The sequence below is a fragment of the Pholis gunnellus genome (genome assembly GCF_910591455.1).
Source record: "Pholis gunnellus genome assembly, chromosome: 6".
Lineage (NCBI taxonomy): Eukaryota > Metazoa > Chordata > Actinopteri > Perciformes > Pholidae > Pholis > Pholis gunnellus.
In genome coordinates this window covers 20,426,896-20,448,143 of record NC_136532.1, presented here as the reverse complement: position 1 = coordinate 20,448,143, position 21,248 = coordinate 20,426,896, and the positions used below count along the sequence as shown (strand labels likewise).

The window sequence follows — 21,248 nt, the reverse complement described above, 5'->3', positions numbered from 1 at the left end:
AGTTCAGTTAGCTGTTAGCTGTTAGCTGTTAGCCAAACACAACATCCAAAACAATAAACCAGTGTGTGTACTGGTAGTTCAGTTAGCTGTTAGCTGTTAGCCAAACACAACATCCAAAACAATAAACCAGTGTGTGTACTGGTAGTTCAGTTAGCTGTTAGCCAAACACAACATCCAAAACAATAAACCAGTGTGTGTACTGGTAGTTCAGTTAGCTGTTAGCCAAACACAACATCCAAAACAATAAACCAGTGTGTGTACTGGTAGTTCTGTTAGCTGTTAGCTGTTAGCCATTCACAGCGTACAAAACAATGAAATGGAGCAAACCGTTTTCCCCTACTGTGTCTCTAGGCTCAGGGTAGCGGCTGAGAGTCTGTGATGTACTCAACATGTACATACCAAAACCCAGGTACTGGCTAACCTAAATGGAATGTAGTCAATATAAATGTGACTGGTTCCACCTGTGCTTTTCCGTGAAAATGAACAATAAATATAAGGTAAACACATGTCAAAGTAAACAACAAAACAGGATCAAATGTTTAAAAAAGTAAAACGTGTATTTGTGTAAACACAAACTGAGCATTAAATATCATGTAGTGATTAGCATCACTACTAAAAACCATCAGTGTGGAGAGAGAGAGAACTAAGGGGGTGGAGGCAGTCATGTGCTCTCCACTGGTGAGTTGAAGCTCATAAGGGATTATATCGCTACGTATCACATTTTCTGTTTGATTGTGATGCCTTGGTGTGTGTGCGCGTTATGCGGGTGTGTTCCCTGCACTACGTGTCTAAATGCACGTTTGCATGTGTGCTTGTTCGTAAGTGTGAGTGCACAAGATAGGTCAGGGCACTCCGAAGGCGAAGGTCAAAGAAAGGTGGGTGTGCAGGTCCCCGATAAACTGCTGGATTTGACTAATCTGACGAGAGGTGGGTCAGTAGGCCTGTGACCCTGACACGAATAAACACACCTCCTTACACAACTCTGCTACTGTCAACATTTCTATACACACACCAGCAGGTAGGCCATGGCAATAATACACTCAGCAGGAGCGTGGTCTGCTTGGCTCGGGCTAAGCTGCATTGCGGTGTCTGTCTCGTGTTTCATGTGCAGATTAAAGGTAAAGTGTGTCTTTTGGTGGACGCCAAAAGTGCTTTACAGTGGGACGGAAGGATTATAATATACCAACACTAAGAGTGCTAGATAGATAGATAGATAGATAGATAGATAGATAGATAGATAGATAGATAGACGGATAGATAGACATAGAGAACTCTCCTTGAACATCCTGACCCTGCTGCACATCCCCCACCACATAGTGGACTCACTGTCTTGACCTCCACACCACACTGTCTACAGGAATACAGCGGAGACACACAGCTCTGCTTTCAACAATGGTTAATATTATAGGATATATCATTATCTGATATTTGTAGATATCTTTCAACTGCTTGACGGTTTATTTGTGTACTGATATGGAACGTCCTAACAGAAAACTAGGTGTTTGTATTTTATTGATACAAATAATTACAGATATTTGGTTAATTTGCTTTTCTATTCATGTATACTAAAAGGTTGTGTTAACAGATTTGAATGAAAATCTTTGCAATCATTAGACGCTAAACTAATTGAAATAAACAATTAATCTAATGTCAGTTTGCTAATTTATGACCCGTTAGGAGTAGAGATGAAATTATGGACATCTGATATGACACTTGACTATAATGCTGTTTAATAATGATTTATACAACATGAAATTGCAAATCCTTTTGCTTGTAATGACCTAGAGTAGATAGAAATGGTAATGGAGCTAACAATGAACTAGGACTCCCCACGATGGGAGAAAAAAGGCCTTTTCCTCTGGCTCTCCTCCACCCCAGTAGCCAGACAGCTCCAGAAGGGATGCGGGGTGCTTTTCAAGATGCTCATCCCCCTCTTTGCTCTCTTTTTCTGGCTGTGTGTGTTGGTTATTGAGCAGCAGACAGATGGCTGTGATCACACAAACCTGGGATTTGGCCCGTAGATTACTCTGAAAAACACTGGATGGCTGGCGAGGATCAAACCTCCTCCTCATTACCGTCTATTCAACCTCTCCATGAAGATTATTCATTGTAAGAGAAACTGGTGTGTTGGGTTCTCTGGTTAAAACCTTAATTTGCTCCCAGAATACAATTACTTTGCTTTTGTGACTTGAACCACACATTAAGACAATGACAAGGTGATAGGTAGGTAAACAAGGGTTTCAAATGTTTTATTCCTTTAATATCAATGGCAAATACAAATTACTGCTCCACGACTCATTTTCAAAGGTTGTTTTTTTTCTTCTCCACATTTAAAGTGATTTCTTTAGATGACAGAGACCAAATTATCCAATTCTTAAAAAGTAAGTGCACAAAACTCCCTCCTTTAAAGTTATTGTTCAATAAACATACATTTGACCTTTCCGAGGAGAAAGGAGACGACGATGTTCATGGAACTATGACGCGGTGTGTATCGGTGTGTTGCTGTGTGTGTGTGTGTGTGTGTTGTGTAACGCATGAAAGCACCACGCCTGTGACGGTCACAATGAAAAGGAATGGCCCTTGTGATACATGTCGATATATCATATATTCTCATACACATCATATACTTCTGTTAGGTCGTGTCCGTTTTTAAGGCATCATCAGCCACTTTGTATGCAGGGACAAAATGTGCAAAAATCAAATATACACATGAACACATGTTCCCCCTGAAGCTGAAACCTGTAGCTTAAACAACTGGTCTGACTGTAGTCTTGTTCTTTGAGAGATTCCACACCTGCTTCTTAAAAAAGGCAGATGCTGAGAGCACCAGGTCGCTTTTAGAGGGGAGGAAGGGTGGAGGAAGGGTGGAGGTGAAGAGCAACAGTCTGCTTGTGATCATTGACGCAATCACTGCCCCACCACGCATACCTGCCTCGCCCGCACCGTGGATGTCAACGCAGCATGAGGGAGTCACGCTCACACGACCATACATGCGCAAGCGCGCACACACACACTCATACTCATACAAGAGAAACACACCCACCCCACACACACACACACACACACACAGATTGGCGGAAGACAGACAACAGGCCATGGATGGAACATGGGAGAAAACAGTAGACTCCCATAGACAGACATTAATGCTTAGGTTAATACATGAAATCTTTGTAAAGTGGACTTTCTTTTGTTGCATTTAACTAGTAAACAAATGAACAAAGAACCAGAACAGAAATTTAGCCTTACAGTTTTCCACCCACCCCCAACCACCCCAAAAATGTCTCTCTGAAGACAGTGACGAAACACACACACACACACACACACACATACACACTGTATACACATGCACACACCGACAGATGGCATTTCAGTGAACACAACTGCCCACTCACACCGTATTTTTCATTACATGTCCCCTTTAGTCCGTCTGTCTTATAACGTGGCTACACAGCACCTCTCTGTTTAAAAAAAAAAAAAAAAAGTCAAAATTTGACCAAAAGAAAAAGCAGCATTCCACAATCAAACACTAAACATTCCTAGATCTATTTTTTGTGATTCATTTTCATGCTTTTAACGGAGATTTGCGAGCAGGTGGAAAGCAGGAGCAGGGGCGTTCCATTGGCACTGTGCTGCTGCTACACTGCAGGGTCGAGGACGTCTACATTCGATAAGCTGCAGTCCTCTCCCTGCCCGTGATGATTATGAACCAAACAAAAGCGCTGAATTCTTACGAGGCGGAGCAGCCAATTTGTTTGAGGTTCGTAGGCACGGGGATGTGCGAACAGGCAACATAGCTTAGCCAGAGGAATCATCACCGCCGCTCAACCCTGGCCACCGGCTCCTCTCATTTTTATACTTTTTTTTTATTATAAATTATTCTGATTTTTTTTGTCCTTTTATTCCCACATTAAAGGGCAAGATGGCTTTGAAAACAGCTACAAAATTATGATCAACCACAGAGAAAACATTTCATTTTTCGACACAAAAGCCTCGAGGCACAAGAGACATTTCTAAATACTCTATGGGTTGACAAGGCTGTGCAAACAAACTACACATTAGAAACTCTCAATAAACCTCACAAGAAGACCAGAAGCAATGACTAATTAAATATAGTTCTATATATTCATCTATATATTTAGTATATCTAATAAATACATTTGTTGATAGACATAGAGATCTTTCTGTAAACTATTTACAATAACATTTTTAGCAGAAACAATAAATAGCTATGTAGGCAAGGCAAAGTTAGGGAAACATCTGCGGTTTTTTAACGTTTTAGTGCTTTTCGTGTGTTCCCACTGAAAAGTCAAAGCCTCGGCTCGTCTCAAACCTTCATAAATAATTGGCAGGAACATCTTGTAAAAAGTAATGCTCTCGATGTTACCTGCCCGCCCTCTCTTCATAATGGAATGTGCTCCAGTCTCTCGACTGCTCTCAGTGGATAGGCTCCTCCCTTCCTATGAATACCTGGTGAACGGGGCAGTGATGAAGTTAGTGCACACAAATGTCCCAGCACCTACCACGATATCCCAGGAGTTAAAAAGTTTTCCAAACCTGCTAGTGACCTTTTTGTCGTCGCCAGGCTCAGACGTGACAAACGCACATTAATGATAAAAAGGATGCTGTAAAAACGCCACAGTCGTCAGAGAGAGGCAGAAAAACATCAAACCCACCCCTAAAACCGTCCCGTATCCCCCCCGGCCCCTTCACAATCTCATGCTGCACACATTTTTGTGTCACTTTTTACCTCTGAATGGCAGGTGTGGACAGAAAATAACAGGGTAGTTACGAGCCTGCCAATGCCGGGGTGCTAAAGGGGGGGGAAGGGGGGCGGGGGGGGGGGCGTATTGCTGTCGGCCCAAAACAGTTTAACACATCACGCCGTTAAACTTTAGTGTCCCTACAGATCAGCAGACGACAGGCATGTTTTTCAAACACGTACTTCATCTTGTAATGCAACATCTGTAGTGGGGGGGGGGGGGGGGGGGGGGGGGGCTTTACGTTTTTTTTTTAGAGACAGCATTAAAAAAAAAAAAAAGAACTGTTTTTTTGTAAGTGCAAAATACCACGCACACACGGTTGACTGGTGAGCGGGGCAGAAAAAACACCCCACATCGTGTCAGTGTCACACCTTTGGGAGGACTCTGTCTCGCTGGAGCAATGGAGGGAGGGAGGGATGTGTGTGTGTGTGTGTGTGTGTGTGTGTGTGTGTGTGTGTGTGTGTGTGAGACTAAGTATGCGTGAAGTTGGGGTGAAATCTCATAAGTGCTTCCCATGGCTCTTGAGGCATAGAAAAAGAGGCAGTGGGATATTGTGTGGTAACATTCTCTGGCTGAAAGTTGTGTTTATGATGAATGGACGGAGAGGGCGGAGTGTCTTTAAAATCCCACTCGTTTGATTGGTGCAGAGCACAGACTGACTACAGACTGACCACTGAATGTGGGCGGCTGTATTGAAGTCTGGATGGAAGTCGTTGTGGGAATAGAAAGTCCGAAGAGGCCCGGCTGGACGAGAGGCATCAGACTTGGTCAGTCCTGGTATGTATGGAGAGAGGGGGGGGGGGGGGGGGGGGGGGGTGAGCGAGATCAGGGAGTGGTGAGGCAATCTAAGGGATGGGATTGGCTGAGGGGAAGAAGAAGCTGGAGTTGGGTCAGTGACCAGTGCCGTCTATAGGCTGCAGCCTAACTGCTTGGCCCTCTCCTGAGTGTCCTGCAGCAGCAGCAGGCTGGCGCTGGAGTAGCCCTCGTCGCTGCAGCTGCTGCGCAGGCTGCCTCGCTCGTCCCCCGAGTCGCTCACACTGCTGGTGCTCCACTCCAGGTCACCCAGCAGGTAGTCCGTGCCCTCCACGTCCACATCCAGGTCCTCTGTTGGAGCAAAGGAGCCACAAAACATTGTAATAGGTCTGAATGATAACTGAATATTCGTCATTTCTTCAGGCGGCTGTACTGGTGCACTGCGAAGACGAAGAACCCTGCATGTATGTGTTCATGATACTGTGTGCGCCTACAGCCCATCTCTGTTACAAGAGACATTGTGTTTTGTTCCCCATGTTTGAAACAGTTGAGGGAATATGACATTACCGTATTCTAAGTTTTATCGTTCATACATACAGAACTTTGACAGCCATACTGTGGACTACAGTGATTTAAATATAGATTAGTTAAATCCAAGCAGGCATAAAGTCCTAAAGTCCTACATTAACTCTTCCATGGAGAGCAGTGAGTGTATTGTGTCTGTGTACCTTGGTCAGAGTCGAACTTGTCGGACTTGTCGGAGCCGGTACTGTCCATGCGGGTCCGCTCCACCCCAAGCTGCTCCAGACGCCTCCTCAGGTGTCTCCGCTCCCGCTGTAGCTGCTCCACAGTATGCTGAGCTCTCCTATCGCTCTCCTCCAACCTCTGCAGGGTGGGAAGAGAGAAAACACAAGGAGAAAATGTCAAAAAGGTTGCTCCGTGTGTGTGTGTGTGTGTGTGTGTTCCCTCAGTGCTTTGTCCAAGACATTTCAGTCACTCACAAATGACACACAAACCCACCACAGCGCTCAACAAATGGATACATTGGTTATTACATATGGACACACACACACCTTGATATGATCTCTGGCCTTCATCAGCAGGCTGAGGGTGGTGTGCCGGTTAGCATCCGGTCCTAGTGGAACGAGGGATTTCAAGCGCTCTAAACACAGCCTTAGATTTGCCCGTCTGGAGACAGAAGAGAAGAAACAAAGAGAGAGAAAAATGGTCAAACATGATCTGTTACACAACAAGCATGTGATCTGTTGAGCCTTCATATCCAAGTTTATTCTCGGCCTTGGAAACGGTAGGTCGACAATAAATAAGTAAAGTAAACTATGAGGAATACAAACATATTCTTTCGCCATGCTAGTGATTTGGCTCCAATGATGGCAATGCTGGTCTGTCTGTCACTCTGGTCCAGACTGAAATATCTCAACAACTACTGGATGGATTGATATGTAATTTTGAGTTCATGGTCCCTAGATGATGAATCTTACTGCCGTTGGTCGTCCGCTGACTGTTTCTGCACCACCGGGGTGACATTTGTGGTTTTGAGTGAGATGTCTCGACGACTTTTGGATGAATTGCAACGACATTTGGTACAGACTTTGATGTCGCCCTAAGGATGAATTGTCATAACTTTGGTGAGTCCTTGACTTTTAACTAAGTGCCATCATCAGGTCAAAATGTCAGTTTGTCCAATACTTTGGTCTATGACAAATTTCCTGCGTTGACATTGTCAGCAGCCTCAGCTGTACTTTGAGTTTAGAGTTAATCAGATAATATTAGCATGCTAATGTTCAAAACTAAGTTAGTGAACGCTGTGATTGTGAGAATGTTAGCATGCTGATGTTAGCATTTAGCTCAAAGCACCAAGTGCCTCAGTATAACCTCACAGAACTGCTAGCATGGCTGTAGATTCCTGTTATACAAAAGGGCTTGCTATAAAATAAAAGCCAAACCTCTTAAACGGTAAGAGTTGTCTCTACGCAAACAGTGTGCCGAAATAAAATACAATCGAACATTTCAATCAAATAAACGGTCTGAATAAAGTGTGTATCTGGGCGAGAGATCGTTCTATATTTGACAGTTCAATACTTGCATTATTAATGCAACTTTGGCATCGATAGATATAGAAAATAAATATAAGTCAAATGTCAATAATGAATTATAACTTTCTCTCTGAGCCACTGTGCATGCGTTTTGGTCCTTCTGCTTTTTGATGCTAGAGTTACTCATTCGTAGAAGCGGAAGTGACGAAATGGTTTGCACATGCAAGGTAGAAGTCATGACACTCTCCTGTGTAACATCACTACATAATGATGCAAGGATTTTTGAGGAACAGTGTACAAATCCTCATTGGACAGGAATTAAACAGAAATGTGGTGAAATCCAAAGAGCGTCTGTGACATATTTTCAGATGGGAACTCTTTATTAATGTCAGCCGTCCTACAACACAGTTCACAGCCGCTCTAAGATGGCAGTCGCTAAGGTCTGGTGGGTGTTTGCGCCCACTTGACCCGCTGTTACACAACACACACCTCCAGCCTCGGCGAAGTGTGTACGTGTCTGTATGCCAGTGTGTGCCTGAGCGAGTGGGCGTGTGTACGTCAGACTCTTCCTGAGAGCGAGTGTAAAAATGGTTGTTTTTTTGGCAGCTGAGGGCTGGCTGAAGGAGCTGTTCATTTATGGTCTGCTGCAGGTAATCACATGGTAAGAGGGTAAGACTGATTTCACTGTGGGCAGAGGACACACTCAAAATATATTTGCATCCTTCTATTGAAGCAGGTGTTGACTTTATTCTAAAACACAGATATTTCACGTTGCATCAGTCATAATTGTCAAGCAGCCCATTGGGAAAAGGCTCAGTGCTCCAGATAGCCAGTCCGTCATTGACCCTCGCCCTTTTACAAACACACACACACACACACACACACTTGGCAAGCGTAGCCTACAATACAATACAGTGTTAACAGTGTTCAGCTGCTGAAACCAAGTGCCTGTTTCTCAGCTGACTCAGTCCAAAGGGCATGAAGACTGCCATTGCATAACATCCAAATGCCCTCGGCTGTGTTGCTCTAACATAATCAGCTGGGCTAGCTGAAACAACCCCTATTCTGGTTCAGTGTGGCTTCAGTGTGTCATTAGATGAGGTGCGCGTGTGTGTGTGTGTGTGTGGAGCTACAGGCTTGTGTGTGCAGCCGAAGGCCGGAACCTTTCTCTGAACTTTGCTCTGCCCTAATTTCGCGCTTGTGTCCTTTTTTTAAATGCACACGACTGTTCCAGCAGTAAATCGCCCCACTGTCCTCGCTCTCGCTCTCGCTCTCGCCCTCTGACCCCCAACAATAGCTGCTCATGACCAGCTGGGAGGAAAGGCAAAAAGAAAAAAAGCGTGGTGGTGGCTGGAGTCGTGTTACGCAGACATAAACACACGCACGCTCTTAGTTCTGCGTGCAACGACAGAGGGGAGGGGAGTCGTACAAATTAGGACTTTCACTGGAGGCGATATTACCAGAGAGGGGGGATGGGTCTCGTTGCACTCCTCTGGCTTCGCTGGCAGTGGGTCGCCATGAGTAATTTACTATCTGCCTATGATGGCTTTCTATCATCAAGCTACTGGTGGGAGAAACTGGCTAAAGGCTGTGAATGTTCTCAAGTGTAAAACGACATGCTGTGGTCGTAATTTTGACTTACTGCTGGGCTTGAGGTGTCTCCACACACACTCGCTCATGCTCGGGCCTCAGTGCCATATATTATTCAGGCTGTTCACTGGGCTGCTGGTCTGGATCAACTAGCGCTGCCAAGATGGAAAGCACCGACACCGACACCGACGGGGACTTAATAATTTAATTAATTAATTACATATTAGTTTACTGGCCTAAAATGTCTGCATGACGATTTATATTTGATTTATGTTTTGATTCATTACAACCCTCACAGCCTGGTTTTACAGCTGTGGCATTGTCTTAAGGTATTATAGTAAACGTATTAATGTGGCGTTTCCTAGCGGGAGTCTACAGACACGCCAGCAGCTCTGTGAGGCTGGACGTCGACACTGCGGCGCTTTGAGCTCAACGCTAACGTTGGCACGCAACATGCTTACAACGTCGATGCTTACATGCCGACGTTAAGCAGGTGTAATGTTTGCCACGTTCATCCTCTTTAGTTTCACGTGTTGGCATGCCAACATCTTCTAAGTGGCAATAAACACAACCTACTGCTGAGGCTGATGGGAATGCCATTAAATCATAAATAAATATCAATTTCAATATCCATTTTTTCAGTTTCCTTTTAAACATTTAATTATGGCCTGATCATCCTGAGTACTAACACGAAAATAATGCATTTACCATTCTCTCTTAATTCTAGGTAAAAATCAACCCATAATTTACAGTCACTTTCCATGGTAACAGAGGAACAGCAAATATGCACAAACACAGGACACTTTGACGTACCTGTTCTTTTCCATTTCATTGTGCGTAGACCTGTGGAAATAAAAACACATGTGAGAAAGCACACAAAACAACAAGGCCACTGCTTAAACAGGGTAAGGTTTCCACTTTGTGTGCCATCGCAGCGGTCCAAGGCCTTACTGCAGGGGAGGGAGAGAGGCAGAAAAGGCTGAGTGGGAGTTTATGAGCAGTCACAACGAGCTGAGGAAAAGGGATTCTTAAGAAAAACAGGCTGAGCATTCTGATGCCTGTGGCCTGTTCTGTGGAGGATATTTGTGCTTTTTTTAAAGACTTAAATACGTGATGAGGAGGCCAGGTGTAAACATAGTAACAGTAACTAGAAACAGAAGCGAGGGACTATGCCCTTTCAAACTGTGCATGTAGTACTGAGAGAGGCGGCGGGGGGGGGGGGGTAAAAAAAAAAAAAAAGAAGGTAAAATGAGAGATGGAGGTGTGCTAGCGGCCAGCAGGACTTCTGCATTGCAGTAGCCCCTTTTCACACAGCCTGTTCAAGGCGTTATTCCACCTCGCTGTTCTGTAGAAAAGGCTAAACGGAGTTGATCGGCCGCTGAGCCGGCAGCGGAAAAGGCAAAGACCCCCCCTCAGCACTCCTGATCCACCCACCCCGGGTCCCAAAATAGCCCGTCTGCACCTCCAGCTCTCCTAGACTCGACACTGTCCCCACTGCATGCCATGGCCAAGATCCTCAGAGGTCCCTCGCACACACCCACACTTTGATTCACCTCAGTGTTTGACAACTTACTGTCAGGACTAAGCTTAGAAACAATGTCTTCCAATATTGCAACCTCTGAACAGCAATGGGTGTCATGCCTGTGTGTGTGTGTGTGGTATCATCTTGTTTCAGCTTTGGGTGCTCTCTATCGCCCTTGCCACCCCCCCCTCCAGTCAGTGTGCATTCCTGTGCAGGGCAGACAGCCGCTGGTGACATAACAGCACTAGCAAGGACGTGATCCCACTTATTCAGGCTACATGTCAGGCTCTGGGACAGGTCTCCATAACCCTAACCCCTATAATGCATGGGTTGCTCTATTTCTATATCTACACATTACTATTAAAGACAGGATAGATGCCTAAAACTACAAAAATAAGACCAAAGGTTCAGAGAGGGTTCCAAGTCAGCCTGGTTCCTCTGAATCAACTTACAGAGGTAACGACTCTTAAATCATTGAGACACTCTTCCTGGCAGCTACGATCGCAGCTTCCTTGTCACCTGAATGACTATTCTAATAATAAGTTTGAGTCTTCAAACTCCACCTACAGTGTTGGCGTTCAATCTTCCCCGACAGATCCCTGGACATAAACGGGATAACTGAATTGTAGACAAGACGATACTACTACTACATGAATCTACCGTTAACCTGTTCTCCTTCCTGAAGGCTCGCTGTAGCCTCGCCCCACTCAGCCACAAAAGCCTTTAACAACAACACAGGGCGGTGAGTACGCAAAGACTCAATTTGCCTGCTCAACAGGGATGGCAAGATCACGGTGCACTGTAGCTGCACAGTGTTATGTGTGTGTGTGTGTGTGTGTGAGGCGGGTGGGGGCGGACCTGTGTAATGGAGGAGCTGGTGCTCTCCATCGCTTGCCAACAGTGAGAACCGAGCAGGAAAGACACATGGGGGGGTGGAGGAGGTGAGAAGAGAGAGAAAACGCAAGTGGGAGAGAGAGAGATGAGGGGGATGGAGGAGTCGCTACTACCGACACACACACACACACACACACACACACACACACACACACACACACACACACACACACGTCAGAACCACAGTGACTCCCCTCCCCCACTACTCACACATCCATGCCATGGTTAAACAACACAAACTGGAGGAGCTTGTTCATACTGGGTTGAGTGGCTTCACATATATACATACATGGCTGCCCGACCTACATTTCACCAAGTCTCAACAGCATCAAGATAAGTGATCATGCCCCCCAAAGAGGCTATAGTGCTGGTCAGCCTATTAATGATCGAGAGCCAACTTCACGGCCGACCACATCAAATACTCCGAGCTGACCTTATTAATAACAAGTGTGGCTCAGCTGACTTTGAATAGTAATGAGCAATGGCCGATTTAAAGCTCACAGATGATGAGGCACAAATAAAATGGTAAAAGTGCCGTTAAGCTAAAAATATTGAATGGCTTGTGAGGACAAACCTGAAGCAGCTCGTGGTCTACTTGACGTACAAAACAAACAACATTTTCTCCACAGGCCACCTAAGCATGTTAGGACATGCTCTACAGATTCGTTACCATCATAGAGGGCTGTAGGGATGCCGCATTTTTCGAGGCGAACCCGGAAGTTAACCGCGCACTGGTTCCCATGACAAAAAGCCAATGGGATTTTTCCATTGTCCATTTCAGGCATCTCACCAAAAACGTTGACTCACATACAGGTTTTATGACTGATTCCTGCTGCACTCAATCGACTAAGTTAAGCTCAACGGACTAAATCCTGACCAACAGGCTCAACCAAACATTTGAATAACGACAAGTTCCTTTTAAAAGAGCAGTATTTACACATGTATGTATGTATGTATTTAGACAATGAAATGCAGGTAATTATTCAGATTTCTTAAATCTTTTGGCAGATGCCTCCAGCTGAAACGATTAGACGACTAACAATTTAGCTAATCTAGTAATCATTCATTTTACATTCTCTGGTTGTAGCTTCTCCGATGTGAGGATTCGCTGCTTTTATACATCAGTGTTTATATCTTCGGGGTTTTGGACAGTTGGTCAAAAACAAGACAATTTGAAGACACTGGGAACCGACAGACGCTATTCACTATGTTCTTAAAAATGTAACGGACTAAACGATTAATTCAAAAATATAATCTACTTATTAACCGGTTGCATGTACGGAGGTGTGGAACACTCAAACGTCTGTGTATAGCAGTCTTCTAACTTTAGATCTGCCGACAATATATAATAATTGACATGCTTCACATCGTGTACTCTGTACATTGGATACTTGGCCATCCAGAGAACACTATAGGTCAAGAAGTTCCTCCGACATGCAACTTCATACAACGTGTACAGGCCTGCCATCATAGATAGGGGGCGAGGCAGGATAGCTCAAGCGCACGTTCGGGCACTAACTCACTGGAGGATATTTACGATGTTGCCCTTGTTTGTACATAATAAGTGATGGAAGCCTGTTGCAGCTATTTCAGCTGGATGTACATCGAGCTACACATGGTAAGAGGCCTATATAAAAACCTATTTATACCCTTCTCTCGTGTGAGAGAGGAGTCGCCCCCTGGAGCAGGTCCCCCAATGTCACCGTTCACTTTCATCATCATTAGAACATCTTCTCTATATTAACAGGCCAATGTTTCGATCTCAGGCAAGTCTGAAACTCTTCTTTTTTGCACCAATTAGCTGTTTAATTGCTGTGTTTTTCCATTGTGCATATGCACATAAATAGAGGTGGATACAATCACACTTCAATCACGTAGGTCCTAAAGAGTACGGTTCCACTAGTGCTGCCTTCGATCGTGGAGCTTCTTCATCCTCTCCACGAGAAACAATCGATGCGCTCAGAAGCTGTGCGTTTCAAAGCGAGTTTCACAAACAAAATGTCCCAATTGCACGAAAGCCAAACTGCAATCTAATCACGGGAGTGCGCATTGATTTGCGGGGGTGCGAATGCAACATAAATCTGTCCCGATATGATTGACTGATAGAATTTTACGTGTGGGGAGTCGTGTCTATTGACCGGAGCTGTCAGGACGTGCTCCCTCTGTGAAATGTCATCTGCGGCCCCCTTGACTGACCCAGTTTGCCTTACTGAGGGGCCCTTTCGCTTTAAGACAGACTGCTGTCACTCAAACGCTTTGAGGAAGACAAGGGGCAGTCAAAACAAGGCCTTAACCCAATAGACTCCATAACCCAATAGACTTCATATTACTCTACTTTGAAACTGATCTTGTTTTTACTATGTCTCTTGTATGCACTATGCTGCTGTAATCCTGTACATTTCCCCACTGCGGGACTAATAAAAGGATTATCTTATCTAAAATTAAATAAAGCAAAACAAAATGACATTAAATGTCCTAATTTATGATTCTGTCACTACAAAAGGACAAATTATAAGTGTGCATTGTAAAAATGGAAAACCAGTCCAGTAAACAATGGATTGACGTTGCTGCGCTCAGTGTGGACACACTTGATGGGGGGGGGGGGGGGGGGTATTACGAGCACCTTGTTGCAGAGCTGAACAATTATACAGTGTATGTGTGTTCTGGCCACAAGGAGCTGATATGCCTCTTTACCTGCTACTTGTGTTTTTCTTGCTTTTGCTTTTCCTTTTCAAGCTTTCCCTCTCTTGGCTGCTGATGAAGGGTGGCATGGAGGCATAGCCGTGTTCGGCTTCTGCAAGCAAGCACACAAACAAACAACATGGTGGTCACGTGTCCATATATATCTGGCAATACAAAAATACAGCCACGGTGAAAAGAAGCCAAAATAGAACGACTGCAAAAAGGAGAATTCAGTAGCAATGTCTTGTGGTCAAGTGCACTGAAGGATGGAGTCCATGCAGAGTCTTTGCACCGTGTTTTCTCCCCTCAGCCTGGACAATGATGTCATCTTGAACTGGAATAAACCCCACAAGCAAACCACAACAGAGGGAAAGGAGGGGCCTCCATGAAAACAAGGTGTCCCTGCACATCTGACTGCATCTGCCACATATGCATTCATTTATTCTTTTTATTCGTTTACCAGAGAAAGCAAAAATGCACGGCATGTTGTTTTTTTTGCACATTTTTGCAGATCATCACCCAAAATGTCTGAATATTAATATTTATGAGCAACCTATTTTTGGGTCACGTTAGGCGATGCACTCTGCTGTGTCAAAACGTTACTCGAATACTTAATGTAAAAAATGTTTTCAAAAAAGGGGCAGCAACAGCATTTAAAATAGCTTCAAAATGGCAGGTGCATTAATTAGCATGGATCGGGTGGGGGGGGGGGGGGGGGGGGGGGGGGAGTGATGTCATTGTCATTTTTCATGAAGAAAACAGAAAACAAAACACTTTACCTCGTTCCCTGCGCTCAAGGTACTCGGCTGCTTCGATCAGCATCTGCACCATTCCGATCGCCGCCATTTTCAAAAATAAAACTGATAATATAACAATCCGATGAGGGATATTCTGTGGTTGTACACAAGCTTTAGGTCCTATACCACCGGTCCCCTTCTAAAGCTGGCTTGCTGTTCTGACAGTTGTTATTTATTTATTTTAAAAGGTGAGAGCGAACGTTAAAGGGTAACTCCTGCAGTGTATCAAACGAGCTATTTAAAGGTTAAATGTCCTGAATACAGCACCAATCAGTTTACACTAAACTAGCCCCTTCCTTGATATTAAAAAATGGTTCAGGTAACGTTGAGGCTTTGGTGTTAGCTGAGGCTAACACTTCTTCAACAGCTACGGTTGCTTTGGCCTCTTTATTAAGCAAATACTTTGCTAAAAAAAACAACGGTTTTCTATGAAGTTCTTCGAGAAAAAAAGGCTGGTTGAGAAAACGGTTGAGTATTGCTCTGTTTGGAAAAAAAACAAAAAAAAACAAGTTGGCTAACGTTAGCACTCGTGACAAATTGGCAAATTAACGATGAAACCTTCTTGCTAGCTCGTGAACAGATTCGGCCAATCGGAAAACAAAACCGTTGGCTGTTCAGTTGTTGCCTGATTGTGGAAATTATAGAAAAAAACGAGCTAACGTTAGTTGTCTTAAAAGTTCAACGGACGGTGTCATCCAACCTTATCGGTTCGGGGCTGTGTGGCTGGCTAGTTTTGTGCTGGCTTATCGCTGATCACCCGTAAAAACGTCCCGCTAGCGACTGACATCAACCGAGGAACAAGTGAGTGTTTATCAAACTGCTTCCAAAATAGTGGCTTGTTGATCTGGACGACAGCAAACTACTGTACTTCCCCACAAAGCTCCTGTGTTCTGCGATGTGATTGGGTACTGGGCGTAACTAATCGCGCTCCTATTGGGCGGTTACGCTGTCAATCGACGAGAGGCTCGCGCGCTGACTGCCACTGAGAACCTAGTTCAGCCATTTTGGTCCCTCGATTCCATTGGCGAAAGCACACAGCGGCAGAGCCAAAATGAGCACAGTTTCCGCCTTACACATTCGTGGACCGTGATTGGTTGCTCTCTGATAAGCTCGTTAGCCATTGGCCGCAACGACCACGAGCTAACTTGACAACGCCCGCATCTAACAGAAGACACGCCCCTCTGCCATGCTGTTTCGCGGTGTATGGCCATGATTGGCTCCCGTGGTGTTGTTTGTCTTTACTCGTGTTCAGCTATTGGCCAGATTCACATGTTAGCTCGTTATTGGCCTGTTGCTTCTCCAATCACAAAGATTATCTCTGCGCAGGCGCACACCTACTGTTTTCCGAATTATATCAGTAAAAGGCTGCTTCAAAATGAGACGGATGTCCGTTTTAATGCAGGGAAAACAAACCTAGACCTAAGACTAAAACATGGGATGAGCGTATCTGCTGGAAGATGTCCTTCGTCAACGACTAAATTAGATTAAATTCGGTGACACTTATCAAAAAAAAACATACCAGCAAGCCACACAAGACTGCATAACCAGGTAAAATCTGACTGTAGAATGCATTAGTCTTTAGATTATCCATTACTCTAGACTCCATAATACTATGATCACATTCATATATTTACATATGTTAAATGTCAGCATCACGACATTGACACTACATATGTGAAATGTTCCTGCACATTATGGCAGATGCAGAACTGCACTTATTTGATTTCTTTTTCATAAATCAGGACTGCAGCAACACATTTTTAAAATTATTTTTATTTCAAATAAAACTCCACATACACCTCAAGAACTCAAAGCCAACTGCATCGTTACTCCTGTCCATTTTCTGACAAAGCTGAGTATTGGTAGGAGACTAACTTGTTTAAAAAAAAAAAAAAAAAAGTATATACACAATTGTTGCATAACACAAAACATGTTTGAAATAACACAATATCATCCACTACTATGGAGAGAACGGAGCGTAGCTTCTCGGGTCGTTGACACTTTCAGGCAATGAAGTCCAGTGGTCTGTTGAACCCACCTTTTCTGTTCATATACTGCCTAAAAAAAGATATAAATATATATATATAAGAAAACATTACATCACTGTTACCCTCGCAACACTTGCAGATTACATCATCGAGCACCAATGGGAGAGCCGGGATCTCAGCATAGAAACACCTGCAGAGGTGATTGGCTACAATAACAGTGGATGATGCTCACAGTGAGGGGACTGAGAAGTTGACACTTTAAACTCAGCAACCTGACACACAACAGAGGTCCAGACAATAGCATCAAAATGATCACTATCACTATATAATAGAAACAATTGACAATGTTTGTGTCCGTGGCTATAAAAACAGTTCTGTGCAATTAGAAAAATGTTTTTGTGGACGTACCTGTATTTTCTCTTCATGCTCACATTGATAGCAAACGCATTGACTGATCCATCAGTTTTCCTCCCCTGTTTGAAAACATTGTTACTGCTTCTCACAGACATAACATCACATATCACAGGTCAAGTTAAATAGTCACATATTGCTGGTTAACAACATGTAGTAGATTATTTGGAAGATAAGTATTCACAAAACCTCTAAATAATCACAGCTGAATTAGGCTGAGACTATACAACGTGGGTCATACTGTTGGTAAACCAGGACGTTTTTGAATTGTATTTGACAGATAAAAGTAACAACGAATTTCCACGAATTCCGTAATGCTGAGGCATATTGATTATTATATTGCTCTGAAAAGACATTTCTATTAACAAAAGGAGTTTGAGTTCAGTGGCAAACTCCATATTTCCGTCAACATCACACATCTGCTTCACAGTGAAACACTTCCAGCCCGCTGCATGAAACGGGGGAAGCCACCGGAAAGGATTCTACTGTACAGCAGTTGCATATATACCATCAGTGATCTAAATTGAGCATGAAGTTGGTCATCAAGGGCTAGCTTGTCTAAATATGGAGCCATGACCTTCCTCGGTAAAGGGAAAATGTGAATAGTAACCATTGTATAATCAGGAGCTACCTACTCTGATACTGTAAGCGTTGTGTTTGTGGGAATTCAGAGCACAACTGGGATGAATTGGTACACTGAAATCCAACAGTATGCCTATCTTCAGTTCAGCTGTGGAATTAACCTAATTTGAAACAAACTGCACCTCCTTGTGGGTGCACAACATAGGACACCCGTGTTCTGTTACCTTGCTGGTTTCAAAGGAACCAAATCCCATCAGTTTCATCATCTCAATTTCCTCTTCTGTCTTGCCCTCCATGTCTTCCGCTGTCGAATTTTGGCAAAAACATTGATGTCATAAGCATAGAAAAAGCTGTATCTACTCCTGAGTTCATGTCAAAATAGCAAATAGGGACATATTTATAATAATAATACCTGAGATCGTGATGGGCTTCACCGTCTTTTCCTTAGAATCTTTGCGCTCCTCAGAGGGGGAGGAGGAGGAGCGATGGCGTCGGGGGGGAGACCTGCAGAGGGAACACAAATGGCTGTTAAACGGGCTCAGGGCGGGTTACCACGGAGCCTGAGGTCACACACTTCTGCACCTTAAAGTGAATAATGGTGTTCATGATTTGTGTCATTCTAGTAAGCTTACAGATGCATGTGCTTGTTCTCCCAAGACGATGACTTTCTATGACAATTCACTAGATTGATATTTGGTGACAATATACTTTACACAATATATTTTTGCAGCAGGATAAATAAAAGGAATGACTGCAGACGTACGTGTGTGTGTGTGTGTGTGTGTGTGTGTGTGTGTGTGTGTGTGTGTGTGTGTGTGTGTGTGTGTGTGTGTGTGTGTGTGTGTGTGTGTGTATATATATACTGTATAAAGCAAAGAGTAGAGAGAAGGCGTTAACTCACCTTGAACGTCTCCTGTGAGGAGATCGTGAGCGGCTTCTCCGACGCTCTCGATCCCGAGAACGAGAGCGTTCCCTTTCCCTTCGCTTTCGCTCACGTTCCCGGGAAGCTGAGCGGGAACGGCGTCTCTCTGCTAGAAAGGAGGAAACCAGATCATGTTAGCATTCAAACCGGGGGATAATAACTGGGCATATTGTCAGCCACGTTTTTGGATGAACATTCTTCTCTACATGGTGAATTTAAGAGATTCTCTTCTTTACTTTGCTGCAGCATGTTTTAAACTGGCCACACCTGATACATGTATACATGTCATCAGCAACAGTCCAACTGGTCGGGGACTTGGAGGGCGAGCCCTCCGGGGTGCCGCCTTGTAGCTTTGGGAGAAGTCTTTCTCAATGACTTCATTTAATTATCTTCCACGAGACAACAGAATCATTCCCATGTGACTGATTTAAACAGTTTAGTAGAGAAGAAAATGTCACTGCCCAACAATTGTTCGTGTATATAATATTGTTGATATAATTACAGACACTACATTTCCTTCAATCTTTAAATTTTGATTACAGAGTATGCAATAACACGCTAGCATACAGTTGTTCCTTTATCATTTACATGCAGTCCCTGCTTCACGCGGTGCAGTTCAACCAGTGCTCTATAAAACGTTTGCTGTTGAGAAAGTTGTAACAAGAGTCTTGCTCCTCATGCTGAACACCATCAAACTATTTGATATGAAACCTGTAAAATGTGTAGACTCTCACTGTTAGCGTTACCGGTCTCTGATGTCAGACAGAGATAAGATTATATAAATCTGAGTTGCAGAAATAAGGTTCATCGATTGAACAGATGACTATACCCAATATATCGTACTACGTGTATTGGCCTATAGGTCAAACAGGTTAAGCGCGTCAGGCTCTGGGACTCTGTTGTTAATCAAACACTTAATATACTCAAACATAGTTTAACATTTCAACTACAAAACCAGTCAAATATCACTGCCAGCTTCGGAAACGCATCAAACCTACAATGAATTGAGCAAACATCTAGAACTTTCTGTGTAACGTCTGTTAACGTAGGAAGGCGACAATGACGCAATGAATCACATGTTATGATGTAAAGTCGTAAAGGAAAGACAATAGGTTAACTATTATATTCATATGAATGTTATCCTTTCCCCAGTGTAATTTACAAACTGCGTTCCAGGAGCTATAGCAGCCAGCTGACCGTACGTAGTGACAACGTTAGCTACATTAGCTAGCTTACGTTTAGCTTCTTACCTCGTCTTGGAGGAGATCGACTCCGGCTTCTTCCCATTTTACCAATAAATAAAATGTCAAATTAATGTAGTAGTACAAACACAATTTGACCTGCAAAACTATATGAATTTCGTTGCATTAATGGCTGCTTCCTCAAGTCAGGCTCTTTTGTTGTCTCTTCTGGTCGCGAGCTTCCGGTGACGTTTCTACAGAAGCGCGCCCTCTAGCGGCGCGGAGGAGAGCTAGTGTTTCACATCTGTTGGCAACATCGATGCGCATTAGCACCACCCAAAGGTCTGGACTGGGACATGGGATGGCTATAGTGCTTAGACTGATCATTTAAAAAAGTGTAAATACAGAAACAAATATATATGGTAATTTAAAACATATTGTATATTAGTCGTTAAAATCAATACGGTAGTAACAGGACTTCAAAGTACAAAAAGACAAACTAGATGGCCCATTGATTTTAAATCAAACTTGATCTTTAATGACTGATACATGGTAACCTTGCAACACTCACTTATACATTCTAATATAAAATAAATTAAAACCATGAGCAAACATCACACATCAGCATTTTGATAACAGCTACTGGTTAAAACGGAAAGTAATTACAACTGTTAAGAGGGTATTTTGCACACATACATTTAAAAGAAAATGAGAAAATCGGAATGTTTAGTACCATTAGTATCTTCTATTACTGAGTTTCACACTGCATTGGCAAGCAACAAATTGTTTTGGGTAATAGAGGCATTGATAGCGACTTGTGTTTTGTTGCGAGCCAGCACATTTTCCCTGCTTTCTCTTCCCTTGTACTTCCCTGCTGTAATAACATCAATAGGCTGAACCATCATTCAGAAGAGCACAATGACTAGTTATCAGTATATTTCTACACGTACTGCACCTGTGCTCACATAGCAAACCTGCAACATCGATCTGATAATTAGAACCAAATCATGACTAGAAGATGCCTATGGTGATGAACAAAAGCAACATATTGGAATGTAAATATACACATGTCAAGTGCCTATATGTGGATAAGGGGTGCATACTTCAAGGAG

The 21,248-nt window shown here is 43.6% G+C and overlaps 2 protein-coding genes across 2 annotated transcripts; both read right to left on the bottom strand.

Annotated features, from left to right (window-relative positions):
* Positions 1–5,038: 5,038 nt before the first annotated feature.
* Positions 5,039–15,852, bottom strand: mxd1 (MAX dimerization protein 1). Its single transcript, XM_079161845.1, has 6 exons — positions 15,035–15,852; positions 14,268–14,367; positions 9,971–10,000; positions 6,587–6,701; positions 6,242–6,398; positions 5,039–5,864 (listed from the first exon to the last, which is right to left on the bottom strand). The coding sequence occupies exons 1-6, from the start codon at positions 15,099–15,101 to the stop codon at positions 5,668–5,670; spliced, it is 666 nt and encodes a 221-aa protein (XP_079017971.1). The 5' UTR covers positions 15,102–15,852; the 3' UTR covers positions 5,039–5,667.
* A 955-nt stretch (positions 15,853–16,807) lies between these two features.
* Positions 16,808–20,367, bottom strand: snrnp27 (small nuclear ribonucleoprotein 27 (U4/U6.U5)). The gene is made up of 6 exons (XM_079161527.1): positions 20,206–20,367; positions 18,935–19,064; positions 18,446–18,537; positions 18,258–18,337; positions 17,449–17,513; positions 16,808–17,110 (listed from the first exon to the last, which is right to left on the bottom strand). Exons 1-6 carry the CDS (start codon positions 20,240–20,242, stop codon positions 17,056–17,058), a joined length of 459 nt encoding a protein of 152 aa, XP_079017653.1. The 5' UTR covers positions 20,243–20,367; the 3' UTR covers positions 16,808–17,055.
* Positions 20,368–21,248: the final 881 nt, after the last annotated feature.

Excerpts from the sequence above, each read along its gene's own strand:
- mxd1 (XM_079161845.1), bottom strand. The coding sequence starts at position 15,101 with ATGGCGGCGATCGGAATGGTGCAGATGCTGATCGAAGCAGCCGAGTAC. Across the intron at positions 6,399-6,586 it reads AGGCCAGAGATCATATCAAG|AGGTTGGAGGAGAGCGATAG; the intron begins GTGTGTGTGTGT and ends CCCACCCTGCAG. Across the intron at positions 5,865-6,241 it reads CAAGTTCGACTCTGACCAAG|AGGACCTGGATGTGGACGTG; the intron begins GTACACAGACAC and ends TTGCTCCAACAG.
- snrnp27 (XM_079161527.1), bottom strand. The coding sequence starts at position 20,242 with ATGGGAAGAAGCCGGAGTCGATCTCCTCCAAGACGAG. Across the intron at positions 19,065-20,205 it reads TCGATCTCCTCCAAGACGAG|CAGAGAGACGCCGTTCCCGC; the intron begins GTAAGAAGCTAA and ends CCTCCTTTCTAG. Across the intron at positions 17,514-18,257 it reads GTTCCTTTGAAACCAGCAAG|GGGAGGAAAACTGATGGATC; the intron begins GTAACAGAACAC and ends GTTTTCAAACAG.